Below are 21,008 nucleotides of genomic sequence, written 5' to 3'. Positions count from 1 at the left end.
CTTTACACGTTAAAGATCCCATATTTTAATGTTCTCCAAACATACACTTCCTGAACAAAGAAAACTAGCATACAAGGGAGGAAGACTGAATGCTAGCACCCATTTTTCTCTGTGCATAAAAACAGTATTTTCACATGGGGAATGAGATCATTCTGAGATCCCCCACATACACTGATCTGGCAGACTTCAAAAAAGCTACGCCCCACAGTTCTGCTGCATGCCCTGATCAGCTCACAGCTGGTAAGAGGCTGCAAGCTGAAACACATTGGAATTCCTTGTTCTTGCTGACAGAGGTTGTTATCTCAGAATAAACGGCCCTGGGATAGCAAACATGAGATGACAACCTCTGAATTGTATAAACAAGCTCTTTGGTGCCTCCAAACAGAAATGCAGCCCATGTCTAAAGCAAGTAGTTCCTATGGATGAAAGTGAATTTTTCAAAATTACAAGGAAAGCTGTTATTTACTGAAACTGATTCACAGTATGCACACATTGAGGTGCATTTGTTTGTTTCTTAAATAAGAGAACAGCAAAGGAGAGCATACAGTTGATTTAAATGTTTGCGACTGAGGCAGTCTTGAATAACCGGGCTGCCAAGTTCTTATGCCCCCTGGTGGTTTAAGACTATTTTTCCTGAAAAAGTTAACAAACCTTGATAATCCCAGGCTACACCTTTATTTTAGTCAACCCAGTTTATTTTATTTAAATTATTCTTTTTTTAGTTTTCTCTTTCTTTGGTAAAATCAGATACAAGGCAGCTTGCCCCAACAGCTCTTTCTAAAATGGGTTATTAACAGCATAACCCATACATCCACTGTGACAGCTTACCACTATGCTCTAAACAGTTTTAGAAATACAGGTATGCATAGCTTAATGAAATAGATACATTCTCCAAACCTGGTCATTAAGCAATTTCATTGTTATGCGAAAAACATATGTTCATGTTGGTGGTGTTGTCATTTGAAGGTCCCAGAGGCCTCTTCTGGGTTGTGCTGGATCTCCACAGGCCCCAGAAGTATCCGGAAGCTTTATCCAATTTTCAGAAGCAAACTGGAAGTAGTTTTCCAAAAACTGGAAGTAGCTTCCAGAGGCTTATGCAGGCTATTCTGAGGCCTGTAGCGTAGAGGCCCAGCATGACCTGGAAGAGGCTTCTGGAGCCTCCTAATGACAACACTACCAACAGAAAGTTTCAATTACTGGACAGCTACTGTACAATAAACCAACAATAAACTGTCACATATGCGGTCCATTGTTGGTTGGAACTTTGCCAAGCAATGCACACCTGTACTGCAAAAGGGAAAGAACACAATACAGCTAATTCAACTGTGGTCCTGTTCAGGGCACAAACCTATCCAACATTCCAGCACTGGTGCTGCCGTAATGCAGCCTCAAGGTAAGGGAACAAATGTAAGGGCTTTCCTTGAGGAGCCCTCTGTGACTGTCTCTCTACCACAGGATGAAGTGTGTGACCCACTGGCATGGCTGCACTGGCACTGGAAAACTGGAAATGACTGGGTCCTCAGTCACTCTAAAACTGGGTATACTTTAGCCAGGCAGAGGAGGAATATGAGTGTGCTAGCAAGCTTCTTGTGTATTCCAAGATGCCTCTTAGTCACAGCACCTGATCTCCCCAGCTCTGAGATGTGCTGTGTTGAACCTGGGAACACAGAACACTTGCGTGGGGTAATTGCTCCCACGTTCAATACTGCCCCTCTTCAAACAAGTGCTCAAGCTGGAGAAGAACAGAAGGTGCAGGTGAAGGAGCAGACTGACAAGGGAGCAGAGCTAGCTGGTGTACACTTGTTCCCCTTCTACCTCGGTACAGGATACATAGCTTTACAATGAATCAAGCTAAGAAGGCACATGCATAGGAAATTCAATGCTTTGTGACCCCTGGTGTCAGTAGGCCCAAGCCCCTTGAAGTGGTCAGTGAATCAGTCCTCAAAATATGCTTGTTTTGTTCGCTTATTTGTGATATATCCTGCTTTGCTAGCTCATAATACTCCAGGAACATTTTAATGGCTCATCACACTTAATCAGTTTATTTTCTGTGTAATGGTATTCATGGCAGGAAGCAAAGGACAAAACCTCACAAAAAGTATGGAACTAATTTTAAGCTCTCTGTTCCTGTCATGGATACAGCTCCAATTTTACTGGTGTACAATATATTTATGAAATGTGTGGCAACCAGCATTTCAGAATCCATTAATTCTTGTAACATAGCCTAAAGTTCTTCTAACTTCTGTCCTAAAGTTTTAGAATAGCATTCACTGTTTTATAGGCAAGCCTGAAAACAGATGGAACAACTATCACCTCAGAATATAGTCCCACACCCCACCCTCACTGTTTACTGGTTCTTATTCTTGCACAAAGCTACATGCATCAGGTAGTTTATGTTGTAATAGGCCAAAGATGAAAGTATAGATTCCACAAGTTCCCTTGCTAGCTTGCCAGAGATGAACCCCCTCTTACATTTACTCTGTGAATCATTACTGCTTGGAAAACTAATCATTTGTTATTACTGTAATGGGTTTCAGTTGCTTTGAGAACATAGACCAGATACATGGAGCGATTCAGGCCATAACTTGAACTCTCAGCCATTAACCATCATGGCTGTTAATGTTGTGCTGCAGCAAGCTGCCAAATTTGGTCAATATGGCAGTCAAAATGCCTCAAGGCCCTGCCTCAAGTTTCAACTCAATTAGAAGCAAAACTGGCCTCTACAAGAAGAAACATTTGTTCAATTGTAATTCCTTTTAGGAGTTGTTTGCTGATTTCCTTCATGAGTTATCAGAGACAGATGAAGATGATTCTGTTACATTCTACTTTTGGTGGTACACTTTGCAACAAAGAGTTATCTTGTTGCAAGTCTGGTCAACATAAGTTCCATTATGAGCCCCAAACTACATTCTAAATGGCCAGTTGCTTATTGCACTTGTTTCATGTAGCTATCTGTCACCTGGCAGACAGTTTCCTACATTTGTTTGATGGATGCTAAGAGGTGTTTGTTAAAAGGTGCTAAGCACTCTTCAGATGCAGTTCCTTTTCCTGTGATGGACTCATACAATGGTAGTTTTCCTCAGTTGGTCTACAGATGAAAAAGGGTCCACCTGTACATTGCTGCACCTATATTTGTTTGAGTCATGCCATGAGCCAATGCAGTTGCTCTCTGCACACATAACCAATTTCCCCCATGTGAGCACAGTACACGGGTTGTAGAACACGGTCAGTCACAAAGCATCTATCAAAAAAATCATGATGTGGCAACAGATCTCTAGTTTTTGCTTTACCTGAATGTGCTCTGATCCTAGGTGACGTTGTCCTTTAAAATTAAAATCACAGATATATTTCATCACAATCAACAAGCAATCACTCTGAAAAGGAACCAGGCCCCCTGTACACACATCCTCTCCACTTATGCAGAAATAAGTCTGTTCCATAATATTCAGTTCAGTGTATATAAAATGGTAGTCACCTTTCATCTCACCAACATGTCATTTGTTTCCTACTTCATTTTGAAAAGCAAAATTATTTGCTTCTTAGTGTAATATACATACATGCTAGCATTTCTGAGAACTTTCACAAAACTGAAAACAAAGAAAAAAATCAATATTTTAGAAGACAAATTGAGATATATTTACTTAAGAATCTTGCCAGAAGTTGGTTGCTCTTGTCCCCAGTAGAAAAGGTCTAACCCAAAAGGTACCACAGGAGCTTTAGCTTTCTCTTCCTGTTTACTGTTGGATTCTCCTGAAGTTTCTGGTTCAGCATTCCTAAATGTCCAAGATAAACATAATTTAAAGAACAGTATGTGCCAACTGCACTATCAGGAAAAGCAACAAACTTTCAATAGCTATTTGCATTACACCAGACTTATTGTGGAGGGGCAGAAAGGAAGATTGTGGAAGCAGGGATGGGGCTAATGGAGGATTGCAGAGAGAGAGGGAGCAGGGGTGGGCCTAATGGACGATTGCCATTGGGATGCCATTGGGATTAGGTTGTCCATGACTTTGTGTACCTTGGCTCAACGATCTCCGACACTCTTTCTTTCGATACCGAGCTAAACAAACGCGTCGGTAAAGCAGCTACCACGTTTTCCAGACTCACAAAGAGAGTCTGGTCCAACAAGAAGCTGACGGAACATACCAAGATCCAGGTCTACAGAGCTTGCGTCCTGAGTACACTTCTGTACTGCAGCGAGTCATGGACTCTCCGCTCACAACAGGAGAGGAAACTGAACGCTTTCCACATGCGCTGCCTCCGGCGCATTCTCGGCATCACCTGGCAGGACAAAGTTCCTAACAACACAGTCCTGGAACGTGCTGGAATCCCTAGCATGTATGCACTGCTGAAACAGAGATGCCTGCATTGGCTTGGTCATGTCGTGAGAATGGATGATGGCCGGATCCCAAAGGATCTCCTCTATGGAGAACTCGTGCAAGGAAAGCGCCCTACAGGTAGACCACAGCTGCGATACATCTGCAAGAAGGATCTGAAGGCCTTAGGAATGGACCTCAACAAGTGGAAAACCCTGGCCTCTGAGTGGCCTGCTTGGAGGCAGGCTGTGCAGCATGGCCTTTCCCAGTTTGAAGAGACACTTGGCCAACAGTCTGAGGCAAAGAGGCAAAGAAGGAAGGCCCATAGCCAGGGAGACAGACCAGGGACAGACTGCACTTGCTCCTGGTGTGGAAGGGATTGTCACTCCCAGATTGGCCTTTTCAGCCACACTAGACGCTGTGCCAGAACCACCTTTCAGAACGCGATACCATAGTCTTTCGAGACTAAAGGTTGCCAATATCATAATATCATAGACTTATTGTACAGTAATACTTCCAATAACACAGAGTACCCATTTCTAGAAAGCAGAGTGTGGTATGAAACAGGGCTATAGGACATTGACTATAGGACATTGACTATAAAACTGAACTGACTAGAACTCACTGCTCTCATTTGCTACACTAGCTGCCAATCAACCCAGAATGACGAGGGTTACATTATCAGAGGTATTTCTGTAACTTTTACCATGTCAGCTTCATCATTTTAAGATAAATTGTGTACTACAAACAAGGAACGGCAAAGTCACATACAGTATACATTTTTCAGCAACCTTCCTGGTTCCTTTGGAAAGAATGCTCAAGGACAGGATGCAATACAACGAGAACCACAATGTAGATATAAATTTGTCATTGACTGGCTGGCCAAAAGGTCAGAAGTGATCTGGGAGCGCAGCCTTTGTTCGTCCTTTGCTCTGCCCCAAAAGAATCCCAGAAGAAGCCTCAACTTCATAGCTCCAGACAGGTCTACCCCTGTTATGCACAGAAGCCCTCCCTTGGCCTCAGAATGCCTTATAAGGCATAAAAACATCACTTCTGGTTTCCCAAGGGAAACCAGAAGTAGCAGGTTTTTTTTTTACCAAAACCACTATTCTGAGACCAGCAGAGGCAGCAGGTGGTTGGTGCTGCCTCTGTGGGCCTCAGAAGACCCTCTGGACCCCACCAGAGCTCAGCTCCAGGTTCGGGGTGGGAGGGTAAAAACTGCAGGTCCTCCCAGGTTCGGGGTGGGAGGGTAAAAACTGCAGATTTAAATGCCTGCAGTTTTCCTTATCTGCAGGGGTTCTCAGGCCCACTATACATGGCTGTGAGCTTAAAGGGCTTGCTACAGAAAAGCTGCCACATGCAGGTATGGCAAAGAACAACTGAAGAGACTGCAGAAAAGTACAGAGGAAGCAGTCTTAAAATTTGTCTTTACAAGTTTACCAATCACTCTGAGTGGCAGAGTGAAAGCCAACTGTTTTGAGTGGCACTGCAGATAAGCTGGAGAAAAAAATGAATCATACATGGACTATGCAACCCTAAGTACAGTAATCATCTTTCTACCCCTAACCAACAGTTAGGTAATCTGAATCTCAAATAACAGTACAGTCGTGTGCCACTTAACGACAGGGATCAGGACCGTGATCCCTGTCATCAAGCGGGGCTTGAGGCAATCCGGTCCCTCCAAAGGGATGCTCTGCTCCCCTCCCTTCTGGAGGGTAGTCTGAGCTTCCCAGAGGCACCATGCTCAGACTGAGGGAAATCGCGTCTCTCACACAACTTCCGGTTTAATGGAGAAAACCAGAAATTGCGAGAGAGACAAGATTTCCCTCAGTCTGAGCCTTGCATAGGCAGCGCACTGATGTGTGCTGCCTCTGGGAGGTTCAGACAACCCTCTGGAGGGGAGGGTGGAGGTGTGTGCCCCCTGGTCGCATGGTCGTGGATTATGTGATCCCGGCATAAGGTCACAAAGTCGCGCACACCTGTAATGCCCAAGTAGGCAATTAAAATTGTATTCTTCTATTTCCTAAAAGCCAATTATTGTTTCCTTTTAACTCCCAAAACATTCCAAGCTTTCAAAAGTTAATATTTTAGATCTATCATCAAAACACTCAAGCCTACCCGCAGTTTTCTAGTTGTTTTCGGCTCTTTGCGCTACTGGTAAAAGAGATTTGAGCTTGCTGGTGTAAAACTGAAAAGGAATTGGAAAGTCTAGGATAAACTTGCATAGATCTCCACAACAGCAGCAATTAATCTTGCTTTGTGATCTCACAGGCTTTCAAAGGCTTGAAGTGAATAAATGGTTCCAGGTATGGTGGCAGTGAAACTCAAGGAGTCTGAATTCAGCTTTCACAGGAAAGACTCAATTACTTAAACAGGAGTAAAAAAGAAAAAGAGAAGTAGACTTGCTGCACAGGATGATATAGGCAGAGATGTACACACACTTCTGGGACATACTTAGGATACAATGTCAGTATCTCTCTCTTGTCTGACATGGCTTACGATGTTGGGTTGTGCTAGGTGAAATGGACTCATTCAACCCCTTTCACTGTAATACTTCCTCCTCTTTCTAACCATTCTCTGTTGAAACTAATTAAGAGTGCTCACATCACATATTACAAACAATGCAGTCTTTGAGATTTATACATCTATGTATATATTTTTGTATCCTCAGCTTTCACATTTGCACAGGTGTGTGTGAATATACAACTGTGCGCAATCACATATATTGTAGTAGTACCAGTAAAAAAATATTTTAGCTATAGTCTGCACTGTCAGTTATATTTACAGATTGAAAAGTTTGCTATTTTCATACAAATAGCAGCTGATCTACACAAGAAAAAAAGAGTCTGAATTCAGATAATCTCCCCAAGAAGAGAAGGCACCAGAATTCAGAGTAACAGGCTGTTCAGAGAATCCAAAACCACGGAATCCTTATAGAACATTACTGTTCAAAAAATGTTCATTAAACTTTACATCTGAAGACTTTCAATTTCAAAAATTCCAAATTGTTGAATACGTAAAGCTTTGGGAAAATTATGTGTTTTCATCAGAATTCACAAACGCGCTTAGCAACACTGAACACCTTGTTGGCATCCTTCAGTCTTGGAAGACTATGGTATTGCGCTCTGAATGGTGATTCTGGAACAGAGTGTCCTCTCCAGTGCGCGAAGCCTGGGTAGAGTAGATATTGAGGATAGACTGTTACCCATGCAGCAAATCCCCCCTCTCCACGTTGCTGAAATGGTCCAATGGAAAGGCAGAAGCCAATACGGTTGGTTCCAGCGGCGTTGCAGGAGTTGCCAGAGCGTGACTGTGTTCAGCCATGAACTGCCTCAGGGACTCCGGCTCCAGATTTTGCCTCGAGGTTGACTCCTGAAGCTTTTTCCATAACTGGATATAGCCATAAGGCAGTAGAGGTTTGGGATCAGAGTTTTCCTTCTCTCAGATGAGCTGCCTTCCCAGGCTGACGAGTCCCATCTACCCGGTGGCTGTTTAGTTGCTTCTTACAACAAACTGAGTACAGCCAAACTGAGGGCCTATTCTTATCCCCCAGCCCCCAGGGGTTACCACTGAACAGTAACTTTGGTTTTCAAAAAATTGCTGTTTCTATTCCTATCCAAAACTTCCAAATACTTACATTTTTTAAAAGTTCTTTTCTTTCAAGGACAGAAACAAGACTGTGATTGCTCCACAATTATTACAACCCATTTTTATCCCATTATTGCTTCAATGAAGTGCTCAGAATCTAATACGCAAATATATGTTATTTTTTATAAAACCTATATAAATCATAACCTGGTATCTGGAGATTTCAACCGGGGTAGTTTGTCTTGAATAATTTTCCATGTTGCAGCTGCACAGGTTGGATCAAGTTCTTCTTCATTTCTTTTATTTTGGTTCCGAGAGCTCACAACTGCTGTCTTTCCTGTTCTTCCTACTGCTAAAGTTTCTGGAGGTGATGCAGGCTCCAGACCTGCAAAAAGAACAGCAAAGGTAAACATACATTTGCTCTCATATCACGGTTGCATATACTCATCATAAATCATCAAACTATGGTTTCCAATACTGATCTGTTAACCACCAAAATTCTCTAAGCTTAGACCAAATGGGGAACTATGGTGAATTAAAATATGAAAGCAGTCACTTTCAATTACCTCCTCTCACACATACAAAATAGGAGAGAGTACGTGAGCCAATCACTCAGTTGTCTTTGTCTCCATCATGACAAGCCATGATTAGTCCTTATGTGGTAAGTTTGTCAACCTGAAGTCTCTGAAGGATAAGAGTTGGCAATTCGTAGAGCACACTTTAGAAATGGAATGATCAACTGAGGCCAAGTTCTGGCCCAGTTTGCAGAAAATACTAGTTTTAGCCATCCAAAATTTCAATTTTACTTATTTCTCCTTCATATCATTGTTTCTCTTGGGCAATCTAAACTATGACTCTAGATTATTGGCTGACTTTCCCCACCAGGATAATCGCTGCAATATCTTCGTTCAGATTTGTTTCAATACTTGGCTTTTAGAAAGAAAATTTTTTTAAAGTGCCCAAATCCCATGTTTTTTTGTTTAAATTGACCAAATGGCACCTATTTGCCTGAAGCAATAAAGTAGACAGCGTTAAAGAGATAAATCAATAGTAGGAAATAGAGAGGCTGGGGTTTCAGCTGAAAGTTAGGCTGCTGAATGCTGACATTATTGATTTTAGCTAGTTCAGCTGGCCTTGTAATTAAAATGTAAATTTGAGAAAGAGATTATGTCCTGACAGAAATGGTGGGATTAGGGGGAGATAAAAGCTCCTCAATGAAAATTCAGAGAAAGAAGCAGAACAGGTTTCATCAGCCATTTGGATTTAAGAGAATCAAAAGCAGTCAGCATTTGTATACATTTAATTGAAAAGGGGAAAAAAAGTCACAGAGAGAGAGAGAGAGAGAGAGAGAGAGAGAGAACTAGACTATAAATAATATGAACAAAAACTTTGGAAGAATGATGCACATAGCCTGTTGCACAAGCCTTTGCTAATCCAAAATGTATATGTTAAATGTTTTTTTAACAGTTTCAAGAAGCTGCTCCGCAGTAGAGTGAACTCCCACCACTTTTCCTTCTTCAAATAAACCCAACTCAACTGCCATTCCTCTTCACAAACCGCTGTCTACACTTCCTTCAAAGTAATAGCAGTCTGCAATATTGCACAGGCAGCTGCTCATCAAGAAACCAAAGCCTCAGTGGCCATGTGGCACTAGTGGCATGACTAGAGTTCGACAGTCCTAAGATATTATTATAAATATGAACTACAACCTAACTTGCAAGAGCCCAATGAGGTTTGCACAAAGGAGCTTTCCTGACCCCCTTCCCCCTGCATCTCCAAAAAGACACTCCTGGGGGCTGGGGAACTAACCAGAAGCAATGTGGGATGTAGCATCAGGGGCTTGCAAATATGTAAAGAAAATATGTAAAAGAGAGAAAATAAGGAAAGAAAATATGTAAAATACATAAAAATCAGGCAGCAATAACTTACATTTACATGATCATTTACATGAGCTCTGCTTCTGCTAGTGCTTCCACCCAACTCTTCCCCTCTGCTTTGCCTGCCATGCCTTAGGCACTAGACTGCTTCCCTTTCACACAATGTTCTACCCATCCTGTCATTATAATTGAATCATAAAATGAATTAACCATTTATTGATTTATTTTACTATGTAAATCACTTTGTGAACTACTTTTGTTGAAAAGTGGTATATAAATAGTCTTAATAATACATCCCAGCCAGCCCCCTTAAAGTCACCTGAGGGAGCTCGCCTTCAAGTGCTGCCTCTGCCCCAAGTTAGAAGGATGGTGGTGTGGTGGTATGGAGACTTCTCTGTAGTGGTGCCACAACTATGGAATTCCCTTCCAGGGGAATTAAGGACTATCCCCTCCCTTGTGGCTTTTTGGCAAAGACTCAAAACAAGTCCGTTTTGTTTTGTGTTTGGGTGATGGGTTGACGACCCTCTGTAATAACGCTGTGCTCGGTTGCTTCTTTCTGAACCAGATAGTTACTCCTCCTCATGGCTCTACTCTGTGTGTGCATGTGTACATTATTTTACTTACTGTTGTAATACACTGTATTTTTTATTATTATTATTATCATCATCATCATCATCATCATCAACAGTATTTATATACCGCTTTTTAACTAAAAGTTCACAAAGCGGTTTACAGAGAAAAATCAAATAACTAAATGGCTCCCTGTCCCAAAAGGGCTCACAATCTAAAAAGATGCCAAGGAATACCAGCAGACAGCCACTAGAACAGACACTGCTGGGGTGAGATGGGCCAGTTACTCTCCCCCTGCTAAAAAAAGGAGCAGCCATTTGAAAAAGTGCCTCTTGCCCAATTAGCAGGGGTTATAATAATTTATTATTATTATTTACTTTATTTATCAAGTAATTTATCCCTTTCTCCTCAAAGGGACCCAAGGCTGCTTACAACAATAATTAAAAACACACATTAAAGACAATTTAAAACAAGGTAAAAACATATTAACAAACAGACATTTTATTATGGAACTTTGTAAGCTACCTTAGGCATTTGCTTCAGCACAGGAAAGGCGGGATATAAATTTTTAAAATTAATAATAATTATCCAGGATGGGGGAGGGAGAGGAATCCAAGTTCATACTTATTGGGGGGGGGGCAGAAGAGGAGGGGGCTATCATCTTCAATATTAATTAGATTTTGCACAGAGGGAGAGACTGGGACAAAGTGTCCATTGTGTTAGTGACACAGTGACAGAGGGATTTTCTGCCTCCAGTTCCATTCCAGAGCTTTCTGAATCTAACGGTAACACAGGCAGCAAGCTTTACTTTCACAATGCAGGGGCTGAAAGCACAACTTCACTGGTGAAATTACTCATCATATCTATTTTTGTGGCCCTTTTCTAGAAAAAGACAGAATATCTTCTGTTATGAAAAGAGAACAGATATTCTCTCTTCAAAAGCAGACAGCACTTAGACTGACAACATGATACTGCAAAATGGCAGCAGTTCTATAGAGATCAGGTGCAAGTGTAAATAAGGATTATACAAATGAGAGGTCATTAAAAAGCCTGGTAATGTTAATTTGGCATGACACCCTTAATGGGTTATGTCTTCACACTTCAGTTGCCTAATCACCTAAATTCTTTTACAAATTTACATTTCATCTTGCAGTGGAAACTCAAATTGACTTTATTTCCCTCCCAATACAGCTATCCTAAAACTAATTTCTTGCTTTAATTTGCAGTTGGAATGTACTTTTGTAATTAAGACATTAAAAACTGTTTATGCAACTTTTAACCTCAGACAAATACTTGCAACCCAAAGGTATAATTCAGAACAAAAACAGTTTCTTAAAAATGGAAGAGTTCCTGAAGTTGTACATTTCAGTGATTACATAGTAGATATTTTACCAATCAAAATAAAAGCCATTCCAACAGTGGTTGAGTTTTAGTGTTTGTTCAGCTGCAGAACGGTTGGGACCAACTGAAAACTATTCACGTGTTTTATAAAAACACTAATAGAAAGCTTCATAATCTAGTGTTATAATTAAATACCATATTAATTTTGAAGCCAAAAAAACAAATGTTTAATTGCTTTTAATCAGAATGTATATTGGAAGAGGGATGTCCTGAACAGATCAGATAGGACAAGGCAAACCGCCAGAAAAACAGCATGAAAGGACTAGCCAATTTGTCTCCTCAGCAGCACTCAATTTTAGCCAGTTACTTTACTGCTACCATTATTCCTTATCTCAGTCTCATCTTTATGTTCAGATTAAAACTAGTTATCTTTTTCTGACCTCTTCATCTTGTGGACCTATATTTTAATGAAAGCAACATAGAAAGGACATCCAGTTTGCCTCATAGGGCCCCCCCCAAATTGTAATGAAAAATATTACATACTTTAATATTACATCTCTGCTTTGGAATGTATATATACCAGGTAAAATGTATCAGTTACATAATGAGCACATGTGATCCTAAAATGGCAGTTCGTCTTGCTTGTCATATTTCTAGCACTCATACAACTGTTAGGCAAATAAAGCAAGTGCCCCTCTTCCTAGATTACAAAACTTGTTAGCATACAGGATACATCATATTGAGTTTTCATTTGATACAGGGTTGATTACAACACAAATTAAAAGCCATTAACAGAAAAATAAAGATAAATGAACAGATCAGCCATCTAGACAGGAGCCATCTAGACAGTTTGGGTGGAACTGAATCAACATGGAAAGATGACCAATTTAAGTCATTGATTTAGATCAAATTTCTCATTTTGAAATCCATATATTTTCCTGAATACGTTTGTCCATTAATAATAATAACAACAACAACAACAACAACAACAACAGGTATTTATATACCGCCTTTCTTGGTCTTTATTCAAGACTTTATTCAAGGCGGTTTACATAGGCAGGCTTTATTAAATCCCTTATTAAATAGGGATTTTTACAATTTCAAAGAAGGTTCTTTCTTTCAAGAACCACTACATTCAAGGTGTTTCATTCCGATCTGGCTTCACATTCTGGCCTCCATCCTCCCACGCTCAGAGCAGATGGAATTGCTCGGCTTCAGCTTGTCAGCTGCTCCAAGGTCGCACAGTGCCGGTGGCCTCGAACTGGCGACCTTGTGGATGTTATCTTCAGGCAGATGGAGGCTCTACCCTCTAGACCAGACCTCCTGCCCATTAAACTGTTGCTATAACCAATTAAGAGCTCAATCCTGAGCTCTTAGCACCAGTCCACCGCCTGTGCTGAGTGTCACAAATGTGCCATAAGGCACACCTGCAGCCCCAGACACCGGTCCAGTGCTGGTGGACTGCCACTGCTCCACAGTTGCCCGAACTGCAGGGTGGTGGAGTGGTAGATGGGGTGTGGGGGGTGTGACAGGAAAATGAATATTGAGGACCAGGTAACATCTGAACAAGGAAAATTTCTGCTTGTAGCCATGCTGCTAGGCCTGAGTGCAAGTCCCCAGCTTTAACCAACTTCTAATTAGTGCATACTAGGTCTGAGAAAACTGTGGAGGTGGCCGCTTCATAGGGCCTTCCCATACCGTACCAACTACCAAGTGGGCTTCAAGGCCAACTTGATTAACAACAAGGTACAGCTGTGAACTTCTCAGGCTGGGAGGGGGGATTCCACCATGAGTAAGAAGGCCTGTGTTCTGATTGGTGATGGGTCAGGAGACTTATAAAGGTGAGGGAAAAGAGCTTTTCTTTGTTCTAGCTTTGCCTCTGGTTAAGGGGGCCTGAGCTTTGACCATTCTGGCAAGAGGGACCCAACTTGACTGCAGCAAGGATGGGTCAGACTGGACTTTGGAAATCTAAGGCTTTGGTGAGTGATAGCTAGGAGTAATCATAATCATAATCATAATAATACAAGTATTTATATACTGCCTTTCTTGGTCGTCAGATTTCTCCTCAGACTTTATTCAAGGCAGTTTACAAAGGCAGGTTGTTCTAAATCCCCATAGGGATTTTTACAATCAAAGAAAGGTTCTATCTTTCAAGAACCACAACATTTCAGATGGATCTTTCTGATCTGGTATCACATTCTGGCCTCCAGTTTCCTCCCACGCAAGCTGACAAGCAGCTCCTTCATCTCTCACATGGAGGGCAGCCAAGACGCTTCTTCACTCACACCGAAGAGCAGGTGGAATAACTCGGCTCAGCTTGTCAGCTGCTTCAAGGTCTCACCATTCATGGTGCCGGTGGCCTTGAACTGGTGACCTGCGGATGTTATCTTCAGGCAAACGAAGGCTCTACCCTCTAGACCAGACCTCCTGCCCTTTATCTCTTTATTGTTTTATTAGTGCTGAGTGTTGTATTATATTGGTATGCTCTATCCTAAATTCTAAAACCTTTGACTGATGCAGTGCTGTCTGTATAACTATTCTTTAAATCTATATTCAATAAATCCTATTTATTACAACTGACTGGATTATTGGGACTGGTGAAGCAAAGGGGACTGGTTGTGGGAGTTAATCCAGTGTGACTGGGTGGAATCTGGAGACCCAGTACTAGGAGCCTGGTCTGAGGTCAAGGGGAGGGTTCCCCAAATTTGGCCTGGCTACCAAGATTGGAAGCTCTATGGTTATAGAGCAACTGATAACTGGAATTGGAAAGACCTGAGGGGTGCTAGGTGGTTATATGGGTTTATGGCCACTTGATTACCCTAAAGGCAATAAATGGATTACATGGCCCTTAAGGGAGGGTCTTGATTGTCACAGGGGGAGGAGGTATTCCAGGATAGGGAGAGGGTGGGGAGGAGACGTGCTGGGCGAAGGAGTGGGGCGGGAGGGAGGCAGGACTGGAGGAACGCATCCAGAGCCTCCATGTTGGGCCGCTGGTCCAACACGGAGGCTCTCAATTCTGGGCCACCACAAGGGCTGCATTGCGGCGCTCCATTGCGGCGCTGCTTGCCTTACCTGGGGGGTGGGGACAAAAGTCCTCTTCTCCCAAGGAGCCACCTGCAGCTGTCCTGTTGTGTGCAAGATGCCATGGCAACCATTTTGGCACAGCTGCAGTTCCAGTGCCGACAGCTCAGGATTGGGCTACCCAGCTTTCATTTGCAACTATGTAGATTTTTCATACAAACCTAGAAGCATAATCCAAAATCTTTGATCTTACAGCCCTTATACTGTATATGGTAACTCTGTAGTGCAAAAGGTATCTGCTTGGCTCTCTCTGTAGACATGCAAGGATACTCCTATCCTATACTGAATTATTTGAAAGTCCTATTGAATGAAGTGAGACAACATTCAGGTAAATAGGTATATGGATTGGGCTGCAGGTATCTGGAAGTTCCAAAAGTTAGGACTGGTAACAATAGTGCTTCTCTGTGAGAGGCAAAGCAAATGTTTGTGTTGTTTGGTCAATAGAGCCATAAATGTTCATAACTTTGTAACAGAATACTTTGTAGAATTCTGGTTGTTCTACATAAAGGAGTACAAAACCACCAAGAGAGATATAGAATGGGATCTTCTGGATCCTAGCACCTGTGGGGACTTGATAGACTCAGAAGGAACCCTAAAATGATACACACTTCATTCAATACGTATTGCATAATGCAGTGTTTCTCAAACTGTGGGTCGGGACCCACTAGGTGGGTCACGAGCCAATTTCAGGTGGGTCCCCATTCATTTCAATATTTTATTTTTAATATACTAGACTTGATGCTACCATTGTATGTGACTGCATCTGGGGAAATGCTACAGAACTATACTTTTAACAAGCTATTGTGTATATTCTTTTAACAATGATAGTAAATGGTACTGATTCCTGGGTAAACGTGGGTAGGACTGCAGCCTACGATTGTTAAAAATTTTCCTGCTTGATGATGTCACTTCCAGCCATGACATCACTTCTGGTGGGTGCTGACAGATTCTCATTCTATAAAGGTGGGTCCCGGTGCTAAATGTGTGAGAACCACTGCTCTAGTGGCCAATGATTTGTGGGCTGTAGTTTTCATTAGACTTCCAAGCTGATCTAATTATAATTATAAAACCAGATGATCCACAATATAAAAGGTGTTATTTTTTAAAAATGCTAGGAATACTTCTATTTTAAAATAATTTTGGTTCCTAAGAAGGTACACACAAATTAGTCGGGAAATGGATTCTATATTGCTATAAATCAGGACTATGTCTGATGAAGGCTCCATATTTCTTCCTAACTCACAATCCTGCAAACTAAGAGCAGAAGTTATCCTAATATTTCAAAAAACTTCTTTAAATACACTTTGCTTTACATCACAGGATACATTCAATGTGAAATACCTCAGAATGTGCTAATTTTTTTAAAAAAGAAATCTATATTTCATAACTCTACTAAATATGGACTGTGATGTCTCTAATTCCACCTCTCTTAAATACTAATTGCCACAAACGAAGCATAGGAGAGAAAAAATATCACTGTGGAAAAATTCATTCTACTGATTTATGAAGAGGTTTGGTTCCATTCAAAAGCAACAGTAGTACAAAAATTAATTAAAAATAAGGCTGTCCAGCTTCACTGTATTCCCTGTTAGGAGTAAGTCAGAATCTTGAACAAAGCTCATTCTTATGAGCATGAAAGTGAAGATGACACAGAGTGGAAAGCTCCAAACATCATTGTTAAATTAGGACTGCAAGTTTTAATTGATTAATTGGTGTCATCAATCAATGAAAGCTTTAATCACATCTTAGAATTTCTCTCGATTAATAAGTGGGGCTGAGGATAATGATTTTGGACTCTCCAAGGGTCTGCTATAATGCACTGCAATGTTGGCTCTCTTACCTGTATCAAATTTGATAGGGGAAAATAAGGTCAATCTTTCATTTTAGTTGAATCCAAAACAAGCACAGTTTTCCTTTCAACACAAAATACAGGTGTTTTTCTCTGAACAAGGACTAAATCAGACAGTGATCAGTTAAAATCAGTCTCAACACAAGTTTTAAATCTCCACCTTCCACAACACTAAAGGATTTTGAACATGTTCATTTTGGGCTCTGCTGTGTTACTGCATGTTCTATATTCTCAGTTTTAGAGATAACAGACAGCCACTCACTGCTCAAATGAACTTGTGCACACTATACTGTAATTTCTCCCAAGTAAGAGAAATATTCCCCTTTTCTTCAGAATCTTCTCAAATAAAGGAATGACCTCTCACAATGTAAACACTTATTTCTGTGAAAGCAATTAACCAAATCAATTGGTTAAAAGCCAAACCAATGGAAGAGGTCTAATATTGGACTCACTGGTGCGGTTTGCCCTCTGAGCTCTGCATGAACAAAAGCAATCACATGCGGGCTCCATGCAACTGAGCTACTCGCCCAACATCCAGCTCTCTCCACCAACTGCTTGTGCTCAGTAGGACAGCTGGGCCAGGAATGCGAATGGAGCTTCTACTCGAGAGATCTTCCCTGCTAGCCCCCAGTAGCTGCTTAAGGTGAGCCAAGCCAACCTGTCCCTACCTTGAGAAGGTGGAAGTGCTCTTTCCCTCTCACAACATAAACATGAGGGGGCTGGGGATGCAGAGAGAATGAATGAGGAAGTAGGAGAGTTGGGGGAAGACAGGGAGAAAGGAAGGAACAGGAAAAGATAAGGCCCTGCAAGCAGAGAGAAGCATATCAAAAGGAGGTGGTCATGATGAGGTAGTCAGGGGCTAGCAGCTGAAGGAAAAAGACAAAGTAATTTGTCTCCCCTCCTGGGGGTTGTGACCTTCCCTGATTGGGCAGAAGAGGAGTATGGGTGATGAAACCCCCTCTTTAGCCCCTGCCTTAAGCTCTAAGGCTAGGCTGTTCCCAAACAGGGCATCCTGCCCAAATGGCAGAATGACCCCAAGGTGGAAGAGGGTGTGAACCTCTCATGTTTGTATACAAACCCCCCCCCCCGGCAGATATTTTAAATACAGATATACAGATGATGTTTTAAAACTTTATGTAGTTAATGAAATTTTAAATATGAAGTACAAAAAATATTTTTAAAGTAACAGAGAGAGATATCTGCAGAGTTTGAGAGGCCAAACCAGATGTGCATGCAAATACAGGCAACAGAGGTATGCTCCCTAGTGGAAGCATCTCTGATCTGCTAAAAAGTTCTGCGAGGGGGGGTGACAGGAGCACAGACCCAGTTAGGACCATGACACAAGAAGAGGGGAAAGTGGGGAAAGTTTTCTCTTCCTTTGCGCTATCCTGAAGCCAAAGATCACCCCCCTAAAGCAAGGCTTCTCAAATTAGGGTATCAGCCAGAGGGCCCTGGACTCTTTCCCCTTAAGGGGCGGGGGAAGGCGGCAACGCAATCCACAGAATCGCGTTGCTAAGGGGGCTGCAGGGACTGGCATTTACTTATCAGTCCCTGCAGCAGCCTCCTGGGGGTATGGGGAGCCCTGCACGACCCTCCGCAGGACTCCCCAGCCTTGAAAAAGTGAAAGTGGAGCAATCGTGCTCCACTTCCAGTTTTGCGGAGGCAGGGTGCAATCGCTCTGCTTTCACTTTCTAAAGGCTGGGAAGCACTGCGGACGGTCACACAGGGCTCCCCACACCTCCAGGAGGCTGCAGCAGCGGCCCAAGGCACACTTAGGATTGCGTCCTAAAGCTGTTCTGGGAGAACCTAAAGATCAAGATGCTATGGGGAACAGCAGTACACACACTCTCTAGATAATACTTGGATAAAACACAGCCCATCAAGGGGTACATTTAACCTGTGTTGGAGCTTTTTTTTTTTTTAGCAACAGTAACAAAAAGTAAACTACCACTCATCTCACTAAATTGCTTTTCACAGAAGTGTAGGTATACAGAACGAAAACAGGTTATTTGGTTTAGGTAAACAGTAGTTAATTTTAGATAGCTAAAGAACAGACTGTATAGAATTTTAAAGCTCATTAATGAATGTGAACATCTTTACAAAAATGCCATTCCAGTTGGGATTTGGAGAAATGCATGAGGGCCAAGAATTTATTTTGACTCATGTTTCATGGTTGGGGTGGTGGTGGATGTTTAAGATAACTCCGTGGCTTTGGAGAACTGAAATATACAGAGATCTTCTTAAATCACATAACCCTGGCCAGACATGATGCCAATGTTAGTGCACTCCTCCATGCACATTCAGAAAAGACAGATGGTGTATGCAGGATGAAGTAGTTAAAAACGAAGGTTTCTTCTGGTCATCTCTCTCTCTGGACATCTCTCTCATTGACGAACAGTAGAAGTTTCTGTGCAACAAGCACTGTCACTTACATGAAATTCTACAGTCAGGTTTTTCTGCAGTAATGTTACACCTCTGAAAAACCAGCTACTTGAACAAAAATATTTGGTTTCACAGGACACCGTTTCAGCAAGTCCCATGGTGTTCTGAAGTGTGAAGCAAACAAACCCTTGTGGCGGAATGTTTTTAAATGTTTTTGACTGGATCATTAAGCAAGACACTTAACAAGAACTGGGGGTAAACTCAACAAAATGCTCCCCACACCATTTGGATTTAAAAATGCAGAGTAATATGTTTGAATGAAAGCCATGGGAATATTTCTCTTCTCAAATAGGAGCTGCTCAACCTTTGTTATGATTCCCTTTGATTTGGGCAGATGTTCTGAGCACAGAGTGTGGTTTATCAGCCCTTTGTAGTAAAGCACACCATTTGTAACAAATACAAATTCTATCCTTTCAGATCAGGTGATCATTGGCAGCAGGAAACCACTGAGATCAATCCTGTACAATGCACCTTAATAATCATTTATTTTTCTTTCTAGTGTGCATGCACACACCCAGAGAACGGATACGCTCTCATGCGCAGAGCTTGCTCTTGAATCAAAGCTAACGTGGAATATGAGCGAATAAAGGGACCCCCTGACTCAGGCTGCCTCTGAAAGAATATTTGTTTTTCTAAAGCCAGTCTTGCTCCTCTACCTATGTAATGATTTCCTCCCAGCAGTCAGAAAGATTACCCACCCCACTGATCACTTTATTACCTCATAATCGCTGTTTGTTTGCTTTACTGCAGCAGTAACATGCGGGGATGAAGCTTTTCACAGCTGGGCAAACTCACCGTACTCCTTACGAAGGTGGTCTGGAATGTAGGGTTCATAGCCCTCCTTGTCAGGCACTTCTACAAACTCATCATCGTCGTCGTCGTCGTCATCATCATCTAAAGCTTTCACCTATAAAGAAAAGTCAAATGAGAGACACATTAAAAATAGCCCCGACTAACTGTAAAGTGGTAGCTGCCTTATATTTCACAGCAGAAGAGCAACTATTCCTATTCAGCGACTCCAGTACAGCATCCTCCAGTGGCTAATTGCTGATAAACTTCCCTGCATTTCTACTTAGACTGTGAGCTATTTGGGGCAGGGAATCATCTTCTGTGAACTGTTTTGTGAACTTTTTGATGAAATGTGAAATAATCCAGCAGATAGTATGTAAGTGAACCCCCCCCTTAAAGAAGCGCTCCTATTATAAAATGCTCTATTATTATATTTACAGTGCAATCCTGTATTCAGAAGTAAGTTCCACAATATTAAATGAAATTTATTCCCATGTATGTGTGCATAGGATTGCAGCCTTAGGGTCCAATCCTATCCAATTTTCCAGCACTGATGCAGCCACAGTGCAGCCCTAAGGTAAAGGAACAAATGTTCTCTTACTTTGAGAAAACTTCTGTGACTGGCCCCCCACTGCAGGATGCCCCATTGACACAACTGCATTGGCACTGGAAAGTTGGATAGGACTCGGCCCTAAGTCACTGAAAATCTACCACTATATTTTTTCTTTAACTTTAGCTCTGACACCATATTTAAAGAAAATACATTTAAACGAAAACTTGGTTAAAACAATATTTTCAATTACGTATTAACTGCACCACCTTCCTCAGTATCTGAAACAGAGTGAAATCCTTCCTCCCACTTACACGACACCTTTACTTCCAGTTCAGATTTTGTCAAGTACATGGTAAAATTCCCAGGGTTTCTGCAATGAATGGCATGGCATGAACAATCCTGAAATGCCTATTTGACATTTTGGGATTTTACTGTAATTTATCATATAACAGCAGTCTGGGAAAAAGAATTGCAAGTAATCTTTCCCTTCAGTGTTCCTGATTATACCTTTTAATGACAAAAATCACTGAAAATTATCAGGGCATGAACAACAGGGAGAAGCAGTACACTCTTAATGGATAAAGAGGATTGAAAAACTGCAC

The 21,008-nt window shown here is 41.7% G+C and overlaps 1 protein-coding gene across 1 annotated transcript in view; it reads right to left on the bottom strand.

Annotated features, from left to right (window-relative positions):
* The window catches only part of UVSSA (UV stimulated scaffold protein A), a 59,818-nt gene that overhangs the window by 17,609 nt on the left and 21,201 nt on the right, over positions 1–21,008 (bottom strand). The window contains exons 8-10 of the mRNA XM_066622407.1: positions 19,860–19,971; positions 8,112–8,289; positions 3,642–3,773 (exon numbers count right to left, since the gene is read on the bottom strand). Of these exons, the coding sequence (XP_066478504.1) occupies positions 3,642–3,773; positions 8,112–8,289; positions 19,860–19,971 (422 nt within the window). The remainder of the gene's footprint in view (positions 1–3,641; positions 3,774–8,111; positions 8,290–19,859; positions 19,972–21,008) is intronic.

This window comes from Tiliqua scincoides, chromosome 3 (assembly GCF_035046505.1).
Source record: "Tiliqua scincoides isolate rTilSci1 chromosome 3, rTilSci1.hap2, whole genome shotgun sequence".
In the NCBI taxonomy this organism is placed as follows: Eukaryota; Metazoa; Chordata; class Lepidosauria; order Squamata; family Scincidae; genus Tiliqua; species Tiliqua scincoides.
This window is presented reverse-complemented; position numbering and strand designations above follow the sequence as displayed.